Genomic DNA, 25,150 nt, shown 5'->3' on the forward strand with positions numbered 1-25,150 from the left:
TTATTATTATTATTATTTGTCGTAAAGGAAAGACTATGATGTTACTTATTCTGGGTCGTCTCGGTTGATCTAATTTTTTTATTTTTTATTTTTGAAAATTAAGCTTATAAGTTAAAAGTGGATGACAGAAAATGTGAGTAATTAATTAAATAATTAAACCCCAAAGGAAGATCTGATCTTCCGACATGTTGACCAGGTCAAAACAAGGAGCCCCATATGCCCTGGATTGATAAGCCCTATGCAAATTTTATATATATAATATATATTTCTCTGATGTTCATATATGGGAAGCAGGCAATAAATAACTATATGTCCATAAATTTTGTTGTTGGGGTAACAGACATTTCAAGTTAAATATCACATTCCCAACTATTTGAAAATATCATAAAAACATAGGGTTTCGTGCACGTCAAAAACTTACCCAACAAAAATTATCATTACCTTAAGACCATTATAATTATACTCATCGTTCGCTAGGGTTTTAGTCACCAGCTCCATTATTATCAGGTCACCAATTTTCTTGACGTTTATGCTTCAATTTAAATTTACTTTGGTATAGAAACTAAGTATGCACTCAAATATTGAATCTATTCAAGGTAGCAATAGTTTTTAAAAAATAAATTTAATCCCCTATTGGGCCTCTAAGTTTAGAGCATGAGATTTATACACATGGCTGAATTTCTGGCAATAATAAATAAAAACAAAAAGTTGCTTAGTCTCTTTCACCCACATCTTAGTCCTTGGAATTATTCATTGCATGAATATATGTGTATATGCATTAAAAAATTACAGATTTAAAATAATATAGAATCATAATTTCAACTTTTTATATTTCTGACCCCTTTTCTTCAAAAAGGAAAAAGGCAAATCTTCCTGACCTCCCTAAAATGATTATTCCATGTAAAAAAAATTAATATTTTTAACTGAAATATCAAATTTTTATAAGATATCACTAACATCGATTACAAACGTTAAATATTTTTTATATTCATTATAATCATAAAAGTAGATTAGATATGGTTGGGTTGACTGGGTTGACCCGACCAAAAAATATTAATACCATGAATCGTAACTCGAAAAGAAAAAAAAAATAATAGTTTATATAATCATTTAATGAACTAAGTTAATATTGATAAAATAGAAACATATCACGTTAAGAATATAATATTCCATTATGTCTGATCAAAAATTTTAAAAAAATCATAAATAAACTCAAAATATTATTTTATCAATTCTAATTATTTTCACTTTGGGAAAGAAAACAAAAAAAAAACATTATATTAACTCTGAAGTTTGAATCCGCAGAAAGAAAATTTGAATTTGCTAATAAAACTCGACCATCTCTCACCTCTGGGCTGCCCTCTCTCTCTCTCTCTCTTTCTCTCCTCCTCCGCGAACATTCCCTCCACCGTCTCTCCGTCGTCATATCGCCATGGCCACCACCGAAGCTCCATTCACCGCCGCTCCTGCAGAAGAAGACTACATTGACATGGAACTCACCTCTTCCCCTTCTTCCAACTCATTCAGCTATTCCATTAGATCCCCACCGCCACCGCTACCGCCGGCGAGAGATTTCGAGTTCCAAATCCAAATGACATCATTTTCCGGTGAAACAGAGCCGACAACTTCACCAGCCGACGATCTCTTCTACAAAGGAAAATTACTTCCACTCCACCTCCCTCCCCGTTTACAAATGGTTCAAAACCTCCTCCATAGCCCCAACTCCCAAAACCCATCAAGAAAAAACAAATCTTTCCCAGAAAATTTACAGATTCCTTTCATCGCCATTAAAGCTCCACCTCACGAGTCCTGCAATTTCTCACCCACTGAGTCATGCAGAGCGAGTTGCGAGCTGAACCCAGATGAGTATTTGTTGAGATTTAGAGGAGAAATTAAAGATTTTGTTGGAAACCCACCAAGAAAATCATGGTCGAACAAAGTTAAGCAATTGAAACAATCCTCACAGGCTTATTTCAAGGCATTGTTTGGGAAATCTCCTTGTTCTTCTAAATCCTTGTTCAATGAAGAAACAGAGTGCGTTTTCAAGAACAGGGTAAGCTCATGGAAGTTCATTAACAAAACCCCTTTTGGTAGAATCGATTACAACAAATGGAAGATTCAAAGTACTTTCATAGAGAAGGAAAAAACAGAGGAATTTTCTAGTAGCTCTTTGAACATGAACAACAATCACAGAAGGTCATTTTCAGGGGCCATTCAGACAGCATCTTCTTCGTGTTCTTCGTGTTCTTCGTGTTCTTCGTGTTCTTGTTCTTGTTCAAGCTCATCTTCAGGTTCGTCATCTCTGTCATCATCATTTTCGTTTAAGAGAAGCAACAGTGCAAATTCAGAGATAGAGAGGTCCATAGAAGGGGCAATCGCTCACTGTAAACAGTCCCAAAAGGTGTTGGATAATTCAAGGAAAAGGGAAGCTGAATCTTCACCAGAAACTTGTGGTGTCTCTGTTTCTAAGGTGGTTTTGCCTTGTGGGAATCAGAAAAGTTATGAACTTCGCAGGATTTAATGAATGGATACTCTGTTCTTGTTCTTTAATGGAGGGTCTGCTGAGTTTGATTGTGCATTTGAAGTAGCTGAGAAAGATGAAGAGAAGCTTAACAATGGAGATTCAGATTTAGGAGGAGGACGAAGAAGATGAAGAAGAAACCTGTTCTAAATCATTCGATGTAAGAAAATTGTACAGTTGTTTTGAGTTGCATCAAACAGCTCTTGGTTTGATTACTTTTGAAATGTTTTATTTTACTCCAACATTAAAGTTTGTTTCAAAAATATCCGAAACTTGACCGATTCGAATTTTGAAGTATCCATATGATTCAAGAACTTGACCAACTTGGATTAGCCCACTCAAACTATAAAAGTTGGGTTGAATTTAGATTTTTTTTTCGGTTTGGGTTAGGTTGAATTTTCAGAAAAACGAAAAATTTGGATCAATTCATAAGTTGAGTTACAACCCCAAAATTAAGTTACGTTGAGTTGTAAACTCTATTCAAGTTGTTCTAATCACCGACCTAACCAACTTGAATGTAGAGGACACTAGTCCTCTATTCTTCAAGAGTACTTCATTCCTAAAATTTGGCTACTTCCCTTTTGGTGAGCAGATGTAAAAGAAACGAGAAACAATGAAAGTGAATACCTAAATATTTGATCTTAGACGTTAACACAAAACAAATATTTAGACCTCGAAGTTATTGATATTAAATTTTTAATTTTTAACTTAATTATATTTATTTAGAAAAAAAAATCAAAAAATGCTTTTTCCTATTAATAAAATAAAATATAAGATTTGATTGATTCTCAACCTCGGAAACATTTTGTTCTCTAAAATTATCTCAATTCATGTTTGTAGACTTTCACCTATAACTAGTTTGAATATCATTATTTGACCATATTTTTATTGATTCAACTGGTTAATATATATATTTTCGATAAACAAGTCAAAGATTCGAATCATCGAGCGATCTCATCCAATATTAAAAAAGAAACCCACATTTTTGAAATAGCACACGGGTTAAATCGAGATGGGTTTGTATAACTTCTTTCTATCTCGAATCACGTAATCGTTTCAATCTTTACTCTTTCAAAAAAAACTAAAAATAAAATCGTTATCGGGATAGGAGGTTTGGTAGTATGTTTGAGAAGAGGAAGGGATGTGTGTTGTGAATAATGGTATTATTGGGAGCAGCCAAGGCAGAAGATCATGTGGAGAGTGTCAGATAATATAAGGTTCAAAGCATCTCAACATTATTTCTTTGAATCCAATGTTCCTAAAAATAAAATAACAAAAGATCGTTAACTAAACTCGTACCGATATTAAATTCTTTGAATTAGTGTTTCAAAATAGGTTAAAGTTGAAGAATATTTATCGATGCTAAGAACTTGCCTCGAAGACGTATGTTACTAGCTATGTTCGTGACTATACAGACGTTATCGTCACTGTGAAATCCCATGTTGGTAGAAATATTTTCCTAATAGATGCATTTTTAAATCGTGAGACTGAGTAACAGACTAAAGCGAACAATTGCTGCTAGCGATGGACTTGCATGATTACAATTGGTATCAAAGTTAGACACCATATGGTGTGCTAGTAAAGATACTAGGCTCACATCGATTAGAGAGGGGAATGAAACATTCCTTATAAATGTGTGAAAATCTCTCCCTAGTAGACACGTTTTAAAATCGTGAAGCTGACGGCGATACGTAATAGGTAAAAGCAGACTATATCTACTAGCAATGAGTTTGGGTTGTTATAGTGGTATCAGAGCCAGACATCGGACGATGTCTTCAAGAGGGTTGATTGTGAGATCCCACGTCGGTGGAAACCTCTCTCTCTAATAGGTACATTTTAAAATCGTGAGGCTAACGGCAATACGTAACGGGCTAAAATAAACAATATCTACTAGCGGGAAGTTTGAATGCCGACTTTCTCGATAGAACTAAAGCATTCAGGTGTGTTTACTCGTTTCCCAAGCCTATTCCACCCACAGAGCTGAGCCCCTAGAAGCTGTCCCACACACTTTTTGAAGGTTAATGTTTACTTCATGTTCAAAAGGTACGGTACAAAGGTTCATTCAACCTTTAAAAAAGTGTGAAAAGATTTCAGAGTTGAGAACAAAAGAGCTACTGTTTTGGATTACATAGAAATTTGTTTTGAATTTTGCGCAGTCATGTGTTTATAAGCTCTTTAAAAAAATTGTTTCTAACCACATCTATTCGTTTTCGTGAGGTTGGAGGCTCCATTTTTCCGTCTCTTTATCTAAAACGTGTTGTTTATGGTTGCATGTCGAGGTCCTAGTCATACTTGTCCGAAACGTGTTGTTCATGGCCGCATGCCCGTTTAAACCTTTTTTACATGCTTTCACCTTAGATTTTTACCATTTCATGTTGTGTCAATATAGAGGTATATGACCGTTCACCAAAATCATATCACACACGCACGAGTTAAAATAACCCAAAATGTACTCAAGGCTCAAGCATATGCCGATGTTGCTTGCGAAGTCTGAATTTCTCACGACTAACTTGTTCGTTGGGTTAAAACAATGTTACACAATCGATATCTCATTGCTGCAAAAGCGCGATTGTGGGAGTGAGCATGCAAGATCTTGGGGTCGAGTCCCTAGTCGGCTACGCTATGTGTCACGTGGCCAACCTCATAAATACACAGAGTAATATCTCACATTTAAAATTTAGAAAAAAAGATATAAACGAAAAGGCTTTGAAGACATTTAGACATTATTATCGTCAAAATTGAATCTTCAGCCTTCACTGACAACTAGCTTCTTCATGAAAAGTAAGAACAAAAGAAAGGTACAAAATTTCACTTTACAAGCAAGCAATCCTCTTCACTAATTTTCTTTTTTCTTTTTTTTTTTTTTTTTTTTTTTTTTACATTTTCTTTTAGTCATGAACAACAGATACTCTATGCATTAATTACATTAGAAGAAATGTATGCATAAGCTATTTATGGATGATATTTCGAGCTGGCTTGGACGATTCAGTACGCCATCCAAGAAATCTCAACCCAAAGGCCCTTAGGATCATCAGATATGTTTCATCATCTGTTCAAGAAACGACTGCATCAAAGAGGAATGATGGTCTGAAAATGGGAACCTGGAGTAGTAGTACTATTACACATCCTCTGGCACAGCACACGTACCCACTTGCTGTTGAACTGCAATGGGGCGGGTGATTTTACGGCATAACCGTGTTCGAAACGTCGGGAAGATCATATCAAATGGCGTAGATTGGGTTTACTTCTGAATCAGACTCTGAATGACGCCATGAATTGGTTCCACTCATAATCTTCATCTTTTTTCTCACCCTTCTGATGCGTTTGGACTTGATCACATAGTATGTCATGGCACCTAGAATGCCAGCCATTGTTACACCACCAATGATGGAAATAAGAACAGCTGCCCATCTGTTACGCCGACCAACCACAATAAAAGATGAAGAAATAAATGCTATTGTAGTGCAGACGGATGCCAACCACATTAACTTATTGATCACTTCCACGACTCGTCTCTCTGATTTCGTCTCTCCTCTCACGACTGTTATTTGTACCACAACGACTGCCAAGGATGTGAACAAGGCAATGGCATTGAATATGAAGAACACTTTGAATGATGGACTGCCAACCATCACAGCCATTCCAGTAGTATCGTCGCCACCTGGAACCGTGAAAATTGCTGCGAATGCAACTGTTGCAAAGAGCACAGCAACGACTGTGATCGAGTTGGTTGCGTTGTTTATTCCAGCTCTATGGAGCTTCCGGAGTTCCTTTGCAATCCCATTCATGTTTCGGTTCGTCTTGCGAGCTTGTTCAAGCTGATTATGGACATCCTTTTTTATCTCTGTCACTGTTTGTCTTAGCTCATCTCGTGGTTTGTTGAGATCAGTTGCGCATAATGCCCCACAACGTGCCAAGCATTCTTTTATCTCCGAGGTTTCTTCAGATAGCGGAAGTCCTTCGGCTATGTCATAGGCTGTTTTAAGGTCTCTAGTCAATGCATTCACATTCGTGTCCCGAACGAGTACTAATTCATTGACAATCTGCAAGGGAATATAAATATTCATGAGAGGTAGCTCATAACAAGTTTGCAATAATATTATTTGTCAAAGATCATTCGACATCCAAAATGGTTGTGCTAAAAAAAATCATGAATATGCCCTTGGAAAGTGTTCTGCCTGCCTGCTGTAGTTGGCATTTAGAATGATTCTTCCAGGCTCACAAAAAATCAGCTAGTGAATAAATCATACCATCAGTGTTCTTAGAAACATAAAGTTATGCTCATACAAGTTCAAATAAGAACCTAGCAGAAAAGAGCTCTAGAAATCCCTCATCCAATCATGTTTACAGACTTTGGACCAGGCTAAACCCTGGAAAATTTGGTGAACAGAAATATTGTGTGTGTTAGGAGGCTCTACCTAAGGCAGTTTTCTTTATCCTGAATTATATGTAAAGCTGTTATCCTTGTGCCACCATGGGGTTTTACAAGTATCCATGCACGCTTAAGCTTGACCGGGACATTTGACATGCGGCCATAGACAAGTATCCATGCACGCTTAGGCTGTTATCCTTGTGCCAGCCTTGGGGCTACAAGCAAATTCTGTCAAAAGCAGTTGCTAATAGTTTGTACTTATGTCAAGCACGCTTAGGATAATAAGGCAATTACTATTGAGTTCCTGCTGACCTGAGTTGAACTTGGTCTCTGACATGATCATTCATATATATATATACACACTTTCTTATGTCCAACCATGTGCTCAAACTCAATTGAAAAACTAAAAACTAAAAAGCAAAACAAGAAAGTCAAGCAATATCCAACTCATAAGAATGGATGGTCAAATATGAAAAACATATGACTGTACGTAATTACTTTTTGTAATACCAATGGATACCTCTGCCCTCCTTTTCCTGGTTGCAACATGTAATGCAGTATTGCCGAACCTGTCAGGAAGCATGACAAGGGCTGGATCTGCATTAAGAAGCAGCTTCACCACTTCACAGCTGGTTCCTTTTACAGCCATATGCAATGCTGTTTGCCCTTTCTTGTCATTCCTCCTAGCCAGTTGTGGATCTTTGCGAAGCAAAGCTTTCACAATTTCAACATGCCCTTGTCGAGCAGCTAAATGTAATGCATTCTTCCCGTTGGACCTCGGTATCTCGAGCGAGCTAGAATCTGTTGAAAGCAACACATTGACTACTCCGATATGGCCTCTTGTAGCAGCAGAAATAATAGGAGTTGCATTTGATTGGCCAACTGTTTTACTCAGTCGTGGATCGTGGTTTAACAATACCTGGACGATGGCTGCAAAAGATACTTTCTGAGTTTAACTGAAACTACATCATGCGGATGTTCATGAAGGTACGACACCGAATCTTGGTAGAAAAACGTCAACCTATCTTATTAAAAACTATAACAGAATCATCCAAATCATGCTTGCTTGCTCAAAATTTATTGGGGTCCCTAGTTTCTTAAAAGAGTTCTTATTTCTACTGAAATTAGTCAATTATAGACTAGGCAGCACTCAACTGAAAATGTGGCACGATTTAAGGTAAGTAGGATCCATATTTCTTGATTGAATGCCTACACTATCCTTCAGTCCATTTATTGAAAAAGCAGCAGAACATGAGCTTCAACACAAGAACGAAGCAATAGATTAGTGGATATACAACGAAAATTGGTCGAACAGGACTGTTGGAATGGTACGAGTTCGTGGATTACTACTTTCCCAATAAGATTATGCCATGAAAACTCAATTCAACAATAAATACACGCAGCAAAACCTGTAATGAAGGACAAACTTGGAGTAACAAAAATGACAGAAACAAAAGAAAGAAGCTTATATTGGAGCAGTAAGATACCTTCATGACCTTGACTAGCAGCAATATGAAAAGGATCAAAACCAGACCTATTCTTCATAGTCATGCCCTCCTCTGTGGAATACTGCAACAGCTCCTTCACAATATCTAAATGCCCCTTCTCGGCAGCAGTAAACAACGGCGTCTCTCCCAACTCATTCACCTCATTCACAATAGCAGACCTTATCTCTGCAACCTCTGCATCAAAATCTGCTCCACTCAGAGTTCCAACCATCTGAGCATCAATTTCACCCAAAATCTGTCTCACAGCAGTCAAATCACCCCTCTGCACCGCCAAATGCAGCTCAGTGTCATTGTGTCTGCCTGTCACCTGCTTCACATACTTCTTCTTATCGAACCTCTTCCCAGAATTGGATAAAACCAGAGACTTACTGGAGTTCGATACGAGCAACGTCTTCCCTGAACTGGACAGCACCAAACTCGGTGTCGTCGGAGAAGGCGGAGGCTGCAGCTCATACAGACAGCTGGTGCTGGACGAAAGCCGCAGCCCTGACTCCAGGTCCCTCACGCCTAGTACAAAAAAAAAAAAAAAAAACACAAGAAGATTCAATCCAAGTCATTCATATATCCTAAATAATAACAAATGAATATATTGTTGTGCCCTAAAATCCGCAATGGGCAATGCGGTAACCGTAGCATCAAAATGAATGCAATTTCTTGCTATTCATCAATACCGTTAAACCATAAAGCAATTAAGAAAAAGGAAAAAGAACGAAATTAAACGCCAATCTCAATCATTCTTCCAACCAATGGTGATATCGATAATGCAAGAAACAGCAAAACAATCACAAAAGCCACATTGCTCTAGTACCTTGACGTTCGAATTCCTTAGGCATCTCGTCAATGAATTGTCGTATTACAATCATTTCAGCACCAAAAAAATTAAAAAAAAAAAAAGAAAAAAAAAGAGGACAAACGAGTAAGAACAAATGGAATTGATTATAACAAGAATACCTGTTTTGATTCCAAACCCCATGGGTGAAATTCAAGGAAAGCCAACCCTACAAAATCACCATTGTTAGAAGAATTTTATTTAGATTTCTATGAAGAAGGAAAAGAGATTTCATGGACATTCAAAAAGAGAGGGAAGATCGGGGGAATGAAGGCTTCACCGATGAGGGTAGAGAGAGAGAAGAGAGAGAAATTGGGCGCGAGGTTTCGGCTCTTGAAATAGACGACGAAGGCGAGCTCATAAAAAATGAAGCTGGTGGGGCCCACATTCAAATTCGCCACGTCAGATTTTTCTTTTCTTTTTATTTGTCCGTTCCTTGTGGGTTGAATTTTCCCGCGGGAATATAAACAAAACTATTTTCCAACTGTCACATTATCTTTAAAACTCAAATTCGATTTCTTTTTGTCTATTAATAATATTATTAAGTTATTTAAATTTAATTTATTATCATTTTTTTAATTGGTCCATATTATACTTTCCAAATTGCATTGAACTACACAAAATTGGGTTAATTGATAATATTTATGTAATTCAAGGGTTTGACTGTAAAAATCAAGAAATATTTAAGGATTTCACTGCAAAATGCCCTAAATTTAGGGGAGAAATTGACCAAATTTCATGGGTCAAAATGTGGCACTTCATGGTTTAGTATGTGACAACTCTTTGTCAACTCATCATAGCTGGTTACAGCTCGATTAGTTTAAACATTATAATTTTTTTTTTCTTTCTAAAAATTATAATATAGAATAAAAAATATATAAAATTTATAAAATTAAATCTATATTAGTGAAATAGATAAAATAAAAATAAAAAATATTTTAATATTCTATTGGTCGATCAACACCTTATGATTATCTACAAACTTTTTAATATTATTTTAGAAAGTTCACGAGTATTTTTGAAACGTGGTATTAATAATAAATGTATTTTTAAATTTAAAAAAAAATTAAGGTATTTTTAAAATATTTTTTAGTTTAACAGTACTTTTAATTTTTTTTTTTAATGTAAGAGTATTAATGAAATTTTTTTAAAAATTTTAATATATTTTTTTATCATTTTGAAAATTAAATAATACTTTTTTAATAAATATTTTAAGAGAACTAATGAAACTTTTTTTAAAAAAATTAAAAATATTTTTTTATCCATTTAAAAAAATAAAGAATACTTTTGAACGCAAGGTAGAAGACGGTGACCTTTATCCAGAGAGGTGAAAGGGCTCAAAGCCCCCCTCCACCATAACCGACCATTCAACTTTCACTGCAACAATTTTTACAGGCAAGCTTTGATCCGATCCGATCCAATCCCATTAAAAGCTCCAAACGCCTTCTGTTAATGGGGAAAGCCCACGATCACCGCTAGCGTCTCAACGATGGCGTAAATGCCTCTCGACCCACCAACGCTCATTCTCTCCCCAATAAATATAACCCATTTCTCGGAACTCTGCCTCGACGGTCAAGATGGAATCCTTGCCCTACGCCCACGTTGATTCGAGCCTTCGAGCCCTCGCCGGTCAGGCCGAGGGCTTTGGCCGTTCTGCCATTGGTGGTCTTTATGGCTCTGTTTATTGTGTCACTAATTTAGCAGGTCGTATTTTCTTTATCCCATTTTTATGCATTTGCTTTGATTGTTTGATGTTGGGATTGGAATTCAATTAGTCGTTGAGACTTTCTTACATTAGGCACATGAATGATCTCAAGTTCTCTCTTGTTTGGGTTTGTTTTTGGTTATTTTCCCTTTTTTGTATGCTTTGTTGGGCGAGTGGGGGGAAGAACTGAAGTTCTTTTTGAGAAATTTAGCAATCATAAGGGCTAGGGAGTTGGATTTTGGATTCTGCATTCTCTACCTATGCCTTGTTGAGATGTGTTCATGAGTTTGACAATTGCTTCCGAATGTTATATTGTGAGATTCCATGTCGATTGGAGAGGGGAACGGGTATGGAAATCTCTCCCTAGAGGACATGTTTTTAAAACCTTGAGGGGAAGCCCAGAAGGGGAAGCCCAAAAAAGACAATATTTGCTAGGGGTGGGGCTTGGGTTGTTACAAATGGTATTAGAGCCATCAAAGTTGAGCTTCAAAAGGGGAGGATTGTGAGATCCCACATTATTTGGAGAGGGGAACGGAACATTCCTTACAAGAGTATGGAAACCTCACTGTGATATCTCACCTTGGGGAACGAAACATTTCTTATAAGGGTATGGAAACCTCTTTGTGATATCCCACATTGGTTGGAGAAGGGAACGAAACATTCTTTATAAGGGTGTGGAAACTTCTCTCTAGTAGACGCATTTTAAAAACCTTGAGGAGAAACTTAGAAGAGAAAACCCAATGAGGAGAAACTTAGAAGAGAAAACCTAAAGTGGACGAAACATTCTTTATAATGGTGTGGAAACCTCTTTCTAGCAAACGCGTTTTAAAAACCTTGAGGGAAAACCCAGAAGAGAAAAACCAAAGATATATCTACTAACGATGGGTTTGGGATGTTACAAATGGTATCAAAACCATACACCGGGCGATGTGCCAACGAGGACACTGGGCCCTGAAGGGTGTGAATTGTGAGATCCTACATCGGTTGGTGAGAGGAACGAAACATTCTTTATAAAGGTGTGAAAACCTCTCCCCAATATACGCATTTTAAAAACCTTGAAGGAAAACTCAGAAGAGGAAACCTAAAGAGGACAATATCTGCTAGCGGTAGGTTTGGGTTGTTACACTCTCCCTAGCGGATGCATTGGGTATCTGCTAGTGGTGGACTTGAATTGTTACATATACACAGTATATAATACTTCTATTTAGTTTTGTCTTGCAGTTCTCTAAGAAATCTTTACATCTGTACTTTCTCATTGTTGTAGATGATGGTCCGGGATCGCTTAGGTTCGGGTGTCGTCTTAAAGAGCCCCTTTGGATTATCTTTGAAGTTTCAGGCACAATTCACTTGTCGACATTTCTTAGCGTGTCATCATATAAAACTGTAGATGGTCGTGGACAAAGGATAAAATTTACAGGAAAGGGATTGAGGCTGAAGGAATGTGAGCATGTGATCATTTGCAATTTGGAGTTTGAAGGTGGTAGAGGTCATGATGTTGATGGAGTTCAAATCAAACCCAATTCAAAGCACATATGGATAGATCGTTGCAGCCTCCGAGACTATGATGATGGGTTGATTGATATCACCAGAGGAAGCACAGATATCACTATTTCTAGGTGATAGCAAGCTTCATCTAAGAGCTTTCTTGGTGCCTTAACAATCTAACAATGTGTTTATCTATAGGTGCCACTTCTCACAGCATGACAAGACGATGCTCATCGGAGCCGATCCATCGCACGTCGGCGATCGATGCATTCGTGTCACTATTCACCACTGTTTTTTCGATGGTACTCGGCAACGGCATCCTCGTGTTAGATTTGCTCAAGTGCATCTATACAATAATTACACCAGAAACTGGGGGATCTATGCTGTCTGTGCTAGTGTAGAATCACAGGTCTTGTTGATTTCACTTACATTTTAGTTTGAACTTCTCCAAAGATCACTGTGATTTAAGTTGGTTGCTTGCATTTTGAATCAGATATACTCTCAGTGCAACATATACGAAGCAGGAGAGAAAAAGGTGGCATTTAGATACCTCGCTGAAAAGGTAAATTTGTTCTTTTTCATTCTCTATGATTTGAGTTGAAACGTAGATTATGTCTTTAACTTAAAAGGGTAAGCATCTCACAATCTTAAACATTAGATAGGGCGTATGTGAGATCGTATATCAGTTGGAGAGGGGAACGAAGCATTCTTTATAAGGGTGTGAAAGTCTCTCCCTCATAGACGTGTTTTAAAAACCTTGAAGAGAAGCCCGAAAGTGAAAGCCCAAAGAGGATAATACTTGTTAGCAGTGGGCTTGGGCTGTTACAAATGGTATTAGAGCCAGGTTCCGAGCGGTGTGCTAGTGAGGACGCTTAGCCCGGAAGGGGGTGGACAATGGACGGTGTGCTAACGAGGACGCTGAGCCCGGAAGGGGGTGGACATTGGGCGGTGTGTTAGCGAGGACGCTTGACCCCGAAGGTGGTGGATGTTTATAACAACCCAAGCCTACCACTAACATATATTATCCTATTTGGGTTTTTTCTTTCGGGTTTCCCCTTGATGTTTTAAAACATGTTTACTAGAGAGAGGTTTCCACACCCTTCTCCAACCGATATGGGATCTTACATGATGTATCCCTTCCGGACTAACTACTAAGACCCACATGATGAAATCACTTACACACATCATGTATCCGTTCCCCCTCTCCTAACCTCCTTTCTGCGATATATGATAACAATCAACGGCCTATTGTCTCTCTCTCTCTACTTTTGTCTGTCCATACATCTTTCTCACTGTCTCTGTAAGATCCCACATCAGTTAAAGATGGAACAAAACATTTCTTATAAAAGTGTGGAAACCTCACCCTAACCACTAACAGACTCGTTTTAAAACCACGAGCCTGACACGAGATGTAACAAGTCAAAACATACAATATTTACAAGAGGTGGACTTGGACTATTACAAGCTTTATTCATGTTTTCATTGCGCACATTCGCGACACTCGTCCTGCATGTCTCTGCCAATGATTGGTTCATCCTTAAAAAGGACACATTCAAAAACGAAATGCCAATAACGTTACTAAACTGGAACCATGGTTGATATATATCTGATATTATGTTCAGGCAGCAGACAAGGAAGAGCCATCAAGTGGGTGCATATGGTCCGACGGAGACTTATTTGTAAATGGCACTCAAAGCGGGCTGTCGGCGCCAACCACTGGACACAGCTCGTTTCATCCCTCACAACATTACACTGCCTGGACAGTGGAACCTCCAACGGATGCTCTAAAACAGATCCTCCAACTTTGTACTGGATGCCAAAACATCCAAACCCCCACTGATCTGCCTCTTCCACCTTAGAAAATTATACAAATGATTCGAATCGTAATTTTGGTCCCTCTACTTTTATCCATTTTCATTTTCAAATTGTAACTCGTATTGTTTGAGTTTGGTAGTCTATATTAGTCGAGTTATTAAGTCATACGAACACCCCTAATCTACAAGTATAAGCACGTTAATAAAACAATATTTTAATAGAATTTATTTTTATTTTTGTATGGAAGGAATTAATTGAAAAAAATAAAAAATAGAGAATATACAATCAATAGGTGTCGTGGTGTAGTAGGTTATCACGTCAGTCTAACACACTGAAGGTCTCCGGTTCGAATCCGGGCGACGCCAATGTTTTGATTATTTTTAAAACAATCAATTTATGATTATTTTTAAATGTTCTATTAAATATAATTGAATGTTTATTGAATACACTATTTATGAAAATTTAAAACTACGGCTATAGTTTTATTATTTATAATACTTACTGGTGAAAGAGTTTTGGTCTTATCTTAAATTACTGTCGTTTGGCTGTTTGAGGAGCATTAAATATGTTGGCTGTCATTTAAAACTACATGTCGTTCACAAGTTACCCAATAAAATGTCGTGACCAAAATGTCCATAATGAATTTTTACCTCATTTATTATTATTATTTTAAAAAAATAATAGGTTGTTTGGAATATTTTATTTTTATTTTTATTTTTTTATAACCGTTGTGGACTGACGGAGTCCAAAATTAAATTTGTGGAACAGAGACTGTCCCCACTGTTTTTAAATGTTCACATTTTATTACCATAAATTCTCTACCTCACTCCCACCTGCCTCTCTCTCTTAAATAAAAAATTAAAAAAAAAATTATATATATGTTAAATTACAAATTCGGTACAAATTTAAAATTTAGTCCATTAATTTTTTAAAATTTATTAATATTATTTAAGCATTTAAAGTAATATTTAGAGCTTTCTTATTTATTTTTTTTTAAATATATATATCGGGAATGGGAAAGGTAGGCACGGAAAATTTTGCAAATAAAAACAAATATTAATATTAATTTATTTAAAAATATAAAAATAAGATTAATTGTTTAAACCTGCAGATTGCAGACTCGTGATGCAAACTGGTTCCATTTCTTTATTAAATTATACACTAATTTTTTTTTTATAATTTAAAATATCCCAATTTGTTTGAAAAATATTTTCTTGGTTTTAAGAAATTTAAATATAATATATAATTTTTTTTTATTAACTTAGAGTTATAAAATTTACCTCTCCCTTTTTACCACAACTGTAAAATCTCCGTTTCTCTCTCTTAATACGTTAAAAAAAACAGCTTATTTCTTGTCTCTCTGAACCACGAACACTTTCTGTTTCACAGTTTTGAGTTATCCAAAAATCTTATCATCACATCATGAAAACCATCAACCTCTTGTGCGCCTCACAAGCCTCCACCGCCGTCTCTCTTCCCACGGCTGAGCAACCCTCATCTACCCCCGCCGTCGGCAGAGCCATCGACCGCCACAACCCCATCATCGCCGACGGCAGAAGATCAGTCACCACTTCCAGAACTTTCCCCAACCCTCCATGCTCTTCCCAATACTCCCCCATCAATCCTCTCCCTTACCACCAACTCCACCCTGCCGCCGCCGCCGCTACCCCGAACCTCACCGCCGACCAGATCCACTCCGGCGACTCTGCAACTCACAAGGGTCTGAAGAAGAAGAAGAAGAAGAAGATGGGTTCCTCTATTATTTCAACTGACTTTGTCAGGTTGGTCTTCGATCCTGTCGATTCCCTTTTAATTAATTTTTGGAATTTATATTTAATTTATTTACACCGTAATTCATTTTGTTTTTTTAAATTATAATTAATATGGAAAATTTAATTCTGAATAATAGAAATATATAATGATTTTTTTTTTTTTTTTTTTTAATTTTACGACTTAGGTGGAGTTGTGTGAAGCCTCGTGATTTGGCTACACCACTTGGCTCGATGCGATACCTTTTGAACGACAAGTCGGTTCGTGACGGGTCGACGGATCGGCTTTCCACATCCATCCTTTCAAGCCAAACTAACAACAAGCCTGATTCAGGAACTGAAAATCGGGACGAATCTAAACCAACGGCTGAGATTTTGTTGGAGGACGACTGCAAATCATCTCCACCTTCCAATCACGTTAGTAATTTCACCTCATCTTTATATATATATATATATATATATATATATATATATATATATATATTCCATTTATGTTTAATTTTAAAAATATTAAATAAGTATATAAATTTTTATGATTTTTGTAATTTTAGGACAAGGATTTTAAAGGTAGTTGATTTTTGTATTTTTTTTTTTTTTTAAACTGTTACGGTGATATTTTTTCAACCGTGCGGCATAGTGATCGTGACATTCACGATCAAGTCTTAAAGAAAACTTAAGCCTCAAATATATTTTTTTTGTCCGGTATTTGTGCTTTTGTCGAATCTTAAGCGATGTTTGTTTTCGTCAACGAAACATTACTTGTGCGGAATAGAAGTTTGTTTCAGCCACACATGTTGCGTGCATGTGCATGTTCAATCATCTTCGACTTAATCAACTTGCTTCTACACTAGACCAAGTCATTGTGCTCGATCTTGCCTCTACTCACAGCTAAGATCTCTTAATGCAATGTCACATCCAATATCATTTTGGTTCTCAATCAACATGATTCTCGTATCTTGGCGTCATCTCAAGTCACGGGATGTCGCCCGCCATTGTAATTTATTTATTTAGTCATATTATTGTAAACGGGCCCTATAATTTTGGAATCTAATTGTTTAAAGCAAAAAAAAAAAAAAAAAAAAACTTTTTATTTATGTTTGAATTAATGTGATCTCTGATTCTCAGGTTGTGGTTTTGAGGGTATCATTGCATTGCAGAGGCTGTGAAGGAAAACTAAGGAAACATCTCTCCAAAATGGAAGGTAAGCAATTAAAAATAATAATTTTTTTTAATAAAAATTAAAATTTGTCACTTTAACCCTAATTCGTTTAAAAATGTAGGAGTGAACTCGTTCAACATAGATTTTGCAGCAAAAAAGGTGACGATAATGGGAAATATAACGCCCGAGGGTGTGTTGGAAAGTGTATCGAAGGTAAAAAATGCTCAGTTTTGGCCATTTGCTGATCCGATTTCAAAACCCGATCTGAATCCTCAACAAAATATAACCGTCTGATCATTATTTTATTTTTAGTTCTTTTCTTTTAAATTTTAAGATTTTAAGTTTATTGTTTAATAATGTAATGGGTAGAAATGCTATGAGAATCTCAGCCATTATTTGAAAATATTATTAATTGATAGCTTAGTTTTGTTCAAAAATTGATTAATTGAGAAATTAAAAAGGAAAAAACCTATTTTCTTTGCCTTCGCAAACTTAGTAATTTTACCATTTATTTTTTAAAAGAAATAATTCAAAACTCGATTAACCCGACCTAATCCAACTCTGATTGAGTTAAATTGAATAAATTAAAATTTTATAGATGGAATGGATAATAAAACAATGTACATATTTAATTTTATAATAATTTTTTGATTATAATAATATATATTAAAATTAAATTCCATTTTAATTAAATGACAGCAGGAGTCACGTGATACGATACAGGCCGTTGAGATGCGGAATAGTTCTCTTCTTGGGGCCCACCTTCGTTATCCGTCAGGCTGGTTTGGACCATTCCCCAGATCATTGCCCTCCCGAATGGGCATTTACTTCCAAAATAAAATGTATTTTTGTATCTCCTAAGAATGATAATACCTTACTTTTAAACTCACATACTCAATAATAATAATTATATATATGAAAACTAAGAAACAAAAAAAAAAAAAAAAAAAAAACGTTCGTCTTTTAAGTTGTAGGATAGGGATAAAAGCAGTCATCTCCGATGAGCTTTGATGAAGGACCGTGTAAACATACTCGTTGTTGGATGAAGAAAATCCCACCTCGGCTAATTTAGGGGATGATCATGAGTTTATAATCAAAAAATATTTTTTCCATTGGTATGAGGCTTTTTGAGAAAGTCCGAAACAAAGTCATGAGAGTTTATGCTCAAAGTAGACAATATCATATTATTATGGAGATACGTGATTCATAACATGGTATCAAAGCTAACCACTGGTATTGATCCTAACAACTGGTTTTAGAACCATACTTTAAACTTAGTCGGGCCAATAAATTGGTAAATCCTCAAATGTCGAACAAAGAACTTCAAAACAAAATGAGTCGAGCCTCCTTGAAAGCATAGTAAAAAATGACTAAAACGCCAAAAGAAGAAAAAGAGTCGAGCTTCGATTAAGGGGAGACGTGCTTTATTCGAGAGAAAGTGTTGGATGATCAATATCATACTATTGTGGAGAGTCGTGTTCATCAATAGGAATCTGCAAGAAGTATAATTTTATGATCCTAATCTCACTTGGGTATTGAACCATGAACTTAAGAGAGGAATCTGAGTATTAAAACATCAAAATAAAAAATAAAGCACAAAGTAAGCAGATTTCTGAGAGGGCACACCTGTATAAACCAACCACAATGGCAGAAATACATGAGAACTTTAAAGCATCAATCAACCAAATGGATCTCACACAGATTAAGGAACAGATTCTTTTATGATCCTGGAAGAAATACGTAGGCCTCTTTGAGCAATTTATAGGTCAATCCAGCCTTTGGGGCATGGTACTTGATCATTATATTGTTTTCAATGGCCTGTAATTATAGAGTTGGGGGTACCATATGCATAATCTAGACAAGCACACTCAAAACCTCAATTCAAAGATCACAAAACTCTAAACTAATTCTAGGAGAGAACCAAGAATCGCTTTACCTGATGAACGGGGTAAGAACTTGCAAGTTATTTACTGTCTAAAGTGGAATGTCACCACAATTTGAGTTCATAATCTTCAGATATTCGAATTTACAGCTCTCTATGACATAACCATTGTACAAAGTCATGATTGATTAGAAAGAGGATATAGGGATCTATCTGAAAGTTTACATATTTTAGGAAGGATGCCATAAAAGAATGATATTTGTGGTTTCGAGCACCATCCCGAACTCGATGAACTGGCTTCATGTGTCTTAATTCGAATATGAAGAGACCTCGAAGAACCCAAGGCCTTGGAGGACTCCCCCAAGCATCCCAAGGGCCATCCTGGATGCAAATGCCATGAAAATTTGAGAATCCATACCCTAAAAGACATCTTAAACTATAACTTGTCCTTTTAACCCCATTGATATACCAATCCCCTTAATTTGAACCCACAAGATCTCATCAAGGATTTTCAGCTAAACCCACCACCGAAGAAATTTGAATTCAAGACCACCTTGGAGAACCCCCAAACATCTCAAGGATCGTCCACAGGGGGAGGGGAAATGGGGTGGATGCCATCAAAATTTAAGATATCTTGAATTACAACTTATCCCTTGAGCTACTAAACTCCAACATTGTGAGATCCCACATCGGTTGAAGAAGAAAACGAAACATTTCTTACCAGAGTGTGGAAACCTCTATTAACATACACGTTTTAAAAACCTTAAAGGGAAGCCCGAAAGGGAAAGCCCAAGGAGGATAATATCTGCTAGCAATGGTCTTGATCTGTTACAAACACCCCCCCACCAAACATGATTCTATTCTTATTGTCAAATATTGCTTCAATAATCATCATGTTTGTAGAAAAATCCTTGACTGAATAAGTGAAAGAAACTCAGGTTCTCATAGATTTTCAGGAATGCCAAACATAAGTATAATCAGTATTCTCCACATGAGACTCGATTGAAAGATTCAGACAATCATACAACTTCAGACAAAATTTAGATATCTAACACCACCCTAATGAATACCAAACCACTAAAAACTAACAAAAATGAATCCATTTAGAACAGAAGTGAAGAGTGAAGAGATTACTCATACAGAAGCAGCAGATAAGCATTCATCTCAGCTCTTCAAACCAGCCTTCTCCTTCTCTAATTTCTGAGCAAAAAGCTTTGTTGCAAACATGTTTTCATCAAAGTACTCTTTATAAGGATGGTTCTTTGGAACAAGTCTCCTAAATTTCTCAAACTGTTTCTCAGCCTCCTTATTCTTCCTTAAAAGAGTATATATGATCCCCCGACACAGATATGGCCTAAAATCCTTTGGCTCCTCCCTCACAAGTTCATCGTATGCTTTCAATGCATCAAAATAGCTCCCCTTCATTACCTTAATTTGCGCAAGCAAGAGCTTGAAATCCCGGATAACTGACTTGTCATTTTGCTTCTTGCATTTCTCCATTGCCTCTTCGATCCTTTTAGTAACGTCCTTCAATGAATTATCGTTCAATTGCTCTGATACCATCACAAGGCCATGGTAGGCCTCAACACGAAATGGGTCTTCCCTTAAAATCTCTTCAAATTCATTTTTAGCCAATTCGAGCTGCCCCGCATAGCTACGGATATTGGCTCTTAGCAAAGGCAACTCACGGTCATTGGGCTCAATTTCGATTAAACGGCTTAGGGTTTCAATTGCTTCGGGAAGTTTACCTGATTTTACATTCTCCTCAACGAGGGATCGAAGGGTTTCAGCACCTCTCAAATCATCTGTTGGTTTCTCTTCTACAACGCTCTCATTTTCCTCATGGACCGTCGATTCATCAGTAGACTCCGTCGTCACCGGCGCCACCGGGACAGCAACAGCAACAACGCGTCGATGGTCGAAGCGAAGGAAGTAGAATGCTGCAGCAGCGGCAACAGAGATGCAAGCGGTTTTAAGAAACCCCGACAACAGGCCGCCATTCGTGGTCTCGGAAATGGAAGATTTGGCGTTCCGTGAGGGTTCGTCGGAGGTCGATTGAGAGGATGAGGCTTTAACAGACAACGACCTGAAAGACGAACGGAGACGAGTCGGCGGCGTATGCGCGAAGGAGAGAGAAGATATGGGTTTAGGGAACGACGGAAGGCGGTGGCTGAAGGAAAGAAGTTGTTGAGAAGGATGATGACGGTGGTGAACTGTAGGAAGAGACTCCATGGCCGTTACCTCTGTCTGCTCTGTAGCGATTTTCAGGTCATCTCTGACCCAGAGGTTTTTGAAGGTTTAGCTCTCTGCCAAAAGGCCCAAATCTCAACCCTTCAACTCTATTTGGGCTTTGAGCCCATTCCAAAATCCCCTAAATTAGTTTTTTTAAATTTATAAATAATTAGTTTATTAATCTATTTATTAAAAAGAAAAAACATTAAATCTCAATAATATTTTTCACCACTGTAAAATAAATAAATTGTTAAATATTAAAAATTTGGTATTCAACTAATCAATTATTACTTTAATTTAATTAAAAGCCATAACGATAATAATGATGCCATTAAAATAAAAAAGTTACCCCATATTAATCTTGAAAGTTAAAATGGGTAAAATATGAAAGGTAACTTGGAGTAAGCAAAGCAACAACTTTCACGTTTAACACTTTTTTCGTTCATAATTATTTTTCTTTTTCATGTGAATTCTACGAGATTTCGATGGAGTCTGATTTTCTTTGATTTACTCTTTTGTCAAGTTCCGGATTAAATGAATTTACTCTCCTGTAAAGGTTCTTCAATCAATTCTATTTTCTTTGATTTACTCTCCATCCAGTAAAGCAGCTAATTCATTTATTCAAACACGGTAAACTCGTTCAATCAGGATGTTCTCTCCTGTGTCGAACGCCACCAAACAGTAAAAAACAACTTGCTTCATTATAGTTTATGGTCTGATGAAGTAATGGTAGGTGAAATAGTAGAATTAAGGGTAGATTAAAAAAATTTTGAACAAAAGACGAAATAATAATAATCATGACGATGATGTTAACCTAAAGAGTGAGGATCTAAAAAACATCCTATAAAAAAGTGAAAGCACAGGAATGCTGAGAAAAATAAAAATAATATTTAAAAATATCTAATAGAATATTGGATTTTCAATTTTGTGTCTGATTTTAAATGTTAAATATGTTCTTGCATTTTTTATTTTACGTTTAATATATTATTGAAATATTTAGTTTTAATAACATGTTGGGCTCGAGACCCAGCTCAACTAATGCTCCAAATAGCCCGTGATCATCTTTTAACGCGTAGTTGTATTAGTGAATTGGGAAAAAAACCTCTTGTCGTCCTTTGGACTAAATATATGATCAATTTTGAAGAAAGTAGCTTAATTTAGTCCATTTCCATATAATTTTTGGGATGGATCCCCTTTACTCTTTGTATGAAAAGATAAGATTTACGAAAATGAGGAAAAGAAGTTGCCATTATTGTACTACGAAGTTCATAAATGGTACCGATTTTGCTACAAAAAGCCTTCCAACCTTCTTCGTGGTATCAAACTCATGTGTTCTTCGTGTTCATGTCTAGTACCCTTACGTTTTCGATAATATATTTAAATTATACGATCTTATATTAAGTTATACGATCTTTTAGTCTCGTAAGAGAATGAAATATATTGGCGATGGCAACCGCAACCTCGACGGTTGAGAGTAGCCTATACCAAGTGGGTTTATTATTGGTCAACATTATTCGTAGCCAACAAATGCCTCGTCATTATCCGAGTTGGAATTTAGTCCACGTGGCAAAATAAAAACATTTTTGACTTTCCATTTACCATTACATACGTGTCTTCTTTTTCTTTAGATAAAAAGAAAAATATAGGTGGCAATTACCGATTGGATCGGACTGTCTTAATTTCACTGGAAGGAAAACAAAAAATAAAAATAAAAATAAAAAAGGAAATTCCATTTAAATTACTACCACCTCCGACAAGGTCCAATCAGCAAACGATAGCAATACATTAAAAAAAAGAAAGTTGCAGCATGCTGCCACGTGTAGCCATGTTTCCCCACGTGTCAGCAAGGTATCCTAAAATATCTTCACTCCCCTCAAATTATCCCATCGACTCCTCCCAACCCAACGCCGCTGTTCCATTCACCTACGATCGTTAAAAACGGCGTCGTACAAAGGCATGTTCTTGTTTTATTTTATTTCATTTTTTTTAATTAATTTCCATCCACCATCACCGCCGCTTGTCTACCCATCTACCTACCCGACGTCGTATCCCCCGAATCCAGCAAGTTGAAATCCGACGTGTCGGACGAAGTCCCATCAGCAGCCCTCGTCGTAACGTCACGTCGTTTCTTCTTATACGCTTCGAAGAACTCCTTGTTCTCCTTCTCCAGTTCATTCCACACTGCACACATTTTACAAAATAAAAATAAAAAAATAAAAAATAAAAAAAGGAGTCGAACTCCGTGCACATCACGTGAGAGAAACGAACCGGTAGAAGTGATGACCGGTTTGATATTGGCATGTTTGGAGAGAGCTTCCATGCACTCTTCTTTGTTCATGTTGAAAACTATACACTGTTCGATCAGGTGGTGCACCTACACCGCAATAATCATACGCCCGCACATCATCCGTCCGTTCATCACATAAATCAACGAAATGTAAAGAGAAAAATAAAATAAAATAAAAGAAAAAGAAAAGAAATACCATGTGGATGTATGAAGCAGAGGGGTCGTCTTCCATGGGGGATGTGATTCTGTTTGGAGAGAGAGAAAATGCGAGAAAGTGAAGGGAAAAGCCGAGAGAAAATTTTGTGGGTGGGAAAGTGGAAGGGGGGTTGTATTTAAATATATATATATTAATAATAATTATCAAGTGGTGGATTTGATGGGAAAAAAAAATATTATTTAATCGAATTAAAAAATTAAAAAAAAAGGAAAAGGAGGGACAACGTTAATGGGAGTGGGGCCCATTGCCCACGTGGGAGGAAGCCCAGGATTGGTTGAGAGAGGATTAGAAGAGATTGTTACGAACCAAAATCTTCCATAGCGTTTGTCGCTTACGTGGCTACAGTATTCAACCTCCACGTGACACATGGGCCCCCCCTGGTCCGGATTGGGCCTCACACGACGGATGATTGACTTGGCCGTGGAATTGCCTTGCCGTTCAGACTGCCACCTCTGCCTACTGTCCGACCCGACGATCATCCTCCATTCTTTCCACGTCGGATCACATATCCCTATATATTTATATCTTTTTAAAATGTATAATTATTAGAAAAATATAAATGTCACCAAAAAAAATAATTACAAGGTTAACCTAATTATTGGTGCCATTCTCAAGGCTTCATTTGATTATTATTTCTTTTTTGTCGTTAATTTTTTAAAATTTAAAATTTTAAATAATGGTTTTTTTTTAAAAACTAGCTAAAAATTCTAAGAAATAAATCAAATTTTAGTAATGTAATATAGAATATACACTATTTATATAATAATTAAACTAAAAATATATTATTGTAACTTTTTAAAAAAATTAAATTTAAATATTTAGAAATATACAAAAATCCAGGAAAATAACAAATAAAAAGTAGAAAGTGAATTGAAGGACCTAAATATTAAATAGATAACATTAATGTCATATATGTCCCTACCCACGAAATTATTTATTTTTATTAAAAAATAAAATAGTCATTATTTAAAAAAGAACAAATAATCCAAAAATTCAATAGGAAAATGACATTTTATAATTTAGGGTAGAAGCCAACATAGTCGTCGGATTTAATTGTCATTTTCCATCAATATTATTATTATTTTCTTTACTTTTTTTCATTTTCAAATAATACGTACGGTTCCATTTCTCCCAATTTCGTAATTTCATATATACTAATTTAAAATTATATAATCTCTTTTTATTTATTTATTTATTTTTATTTTTATTATAGTTGAAAATAACTGTTTAAAATTCGTGAATTATTATTATTTTTAAATGATATCATAAATCATGACAAATTTACTATTTTTTGTGTTTTTAAATAATATATTATTATTATTATTATTATTATTAATACACGTGCATGCACATTGTTTGTATGCTTCAA

General features: G+C 36.2%; 6 protein-coding genes and 1 non-coding gene across 13 annotated transcripts; 4 read left to right on the plus strand and 3 right to left on the minus strand.

Moving 5' to 3' along the window:
• Positions 1–1,340: 1,340 nt before the first annotated feature.
• Positions 1,341–9,580, plus strand: LOC111478391 (probable membrane-associated kinase regulator 4). Of its 3 annotated transcripts, none has more exons than XM_023122621.1 (2): positions 1,341–2,358; positions 9,297–9,580. In XM_023122621.1, the coding sequence occupies exons 1-2, from the start codon at positions 1,433–1,435 to the stop codon at positions 9,319–9,321; spliced, it is 951 nt and encodes a 316-aa protein (XP_022978389.1). In that variant the 5' UTR covers positions 1,341–1,432; the 3' UTR covers positions 9,322–9,580. The 3 variants fall into 3 exon arrangements, with proteins under 3 accessions (XP_022978389.1, XP_022978387.1, XP_022978386.1); XM_023122619.1 differs by having other exon boundaries at positions 9,307–9,580; XM_023122618.1 differs by lacking the exon at positions 9,297–9,580 and having other exon boundaries at positions 1,341–2,757.
• Positions 5,260–10,621, minus strand: LOC111478390 (ankyrin repeat-containing protein ITN1-like). Of its 5 annotated transcripts, none has more exons than XM_023122615.1 (6): positions 10,544–10,594; positions 9,210–9,399; positions 8,771–8,908; positions 8,381–8,708; positions 7,414–7,823; positions 5,260–6,564 (listed from the first exon to the last, which is right to left on the minus strand). In XM_023122615.1, exons 3-6 carry the CDS (start codon positions 8,852–8,854, stop codon positions 5,743–5,745), a joined length of 1,644 nt encoding a protein of 547 aa, XP_022978383.1. In that variant the 5' UTR covers positions 8,855–8,908; positions 9,210–9,399; positions 10,544–10,594; the 3' UTR covers positions 5,260–5,742. The 5 variants fall into 5 exon arrangements, with proteins under 5 accessions (XP_022978383.1, XP_022978382.1, XP_022978381.1 ...); XM_023122614.1 differs by lacking the exon at positions 10,544–10,594 and adding an exon at positions 9,511–9,547; XM_023122613.1 differs by having other exon boundaries at positions 8,381–8,908; positions 9,353–9,399; positions 10,544–10,621.
• Positions 10,622–10,667: 46 nt separating this feature from the next.
• On the plus strand, positions 10,668–14,400 carry LOC111478392 (probable pectate lyase 4). Its single transcript, XM_023122622.1, has 5 exons — positions 10,668–10,934; positions 12,200–12,551; positions 12,619–12,829; positions 12,914–12,982; positions 14,043–14,400. Exons 1-5 carry the CDS (start codon positions 10,808–10,810, stop codon positions 14,277–14,279), a joined length of 996 nt encoding a protein of 331 aa, XP_022978390.1. The 5' UTR covers positions 10,668–10,807; the 3' UTR covers positions 14,280–14,400.
• Positions 14,401–14,526: 126 nt separating this feature from the next.
• On the plus strand, positions 14,527–14,600 carry TRNAV-AAC. The gene has a single exon. It is a non-coding gene; the product is annotated as a tRNA-Val (tRNA).
• A 985-nt stretch (positions 14,601–15,585) lies between these two features.
• Positions 15,586–17,586, plus strand: LOC111477619 (protein SODIUM POTASSIUM ROOT DEFECTIVE 3-like). The gene is made up of 4 exons (XM_023121482.1): positions 15,586–16,016; positions 16,193–16,421; positions 17,130–17,205; positions 17,285–17,586. Exons 1-4 carry the CDS (start codon positions 15,658–15,660, stop codon positions 17,455–17,457), a joined length of 837 nt encoding a protein of 278 aa, XP_022977250.1. The 5' UTR covers positions 15,586–15,657; the 3' UTR covers positions 17,458–17,586.
• A 2,379-nt stretch (positions 17,587–19,965) lies between these two features.
• Positions 19,966–21,330, minus strand: LOC111477618 (protein SLOW GREEN 1, chloroplastic-like). The gene has a single exon (XM_023121481.1). The coding sequence runs from the start codon at positions 21,275–21,277 to the stop codon at positions 20,210–20,212; it is 1,068 nt and encodes a 355-aa protein (XP_022977249.1). The 5' UTR covers positions 21,278–21,330; the 3' UTR covers positions 19,966–20,209.
• A 1,650-nt stretch (positions 21,331–22,980) lies between these two features.
• Positions 22,981–23,908, minus strand: LOC111477620. Its single transcript, XM_023121484.1, has 3 exons — positions 23,761–23,908; positions 23,546–23,651; positions 22,981–23,458 (listed from the first exon to the last, which is right to left on the minus strand). The coding sequence occupies exons 1-3, from the start codon at positions 23,794–23,796 to the stop codon at positions 23,307–23,309; spliced, it is 294 nt and encodes a 97-aa protein (XP_022977252.1). The 5' UTR covers positions 23,797–23,908; the 3' UTR covers positions 22,981–23,306.
• Between the last annotated feature and the right edge of the window lie 1,242 nt (positions 23,909–25,150).

Source organism: Cucurbita maxima, unplaced genomic scaffold (assembly GCF_002738345.1).
Source record: "Cucurbita maxima cultivar Rimu unplaced genomic scaffold, Cmax_1.0 Cma_Scf00004, whole genome shotgun sequence".
NCBI classification, from domain to species: Eukaryota; Viridiplantae; Streptophyta; class Magnoliopsida; order Cucurbitales; family Cucurbitaceae; genus Cucurbita; species Cucurbita maxima.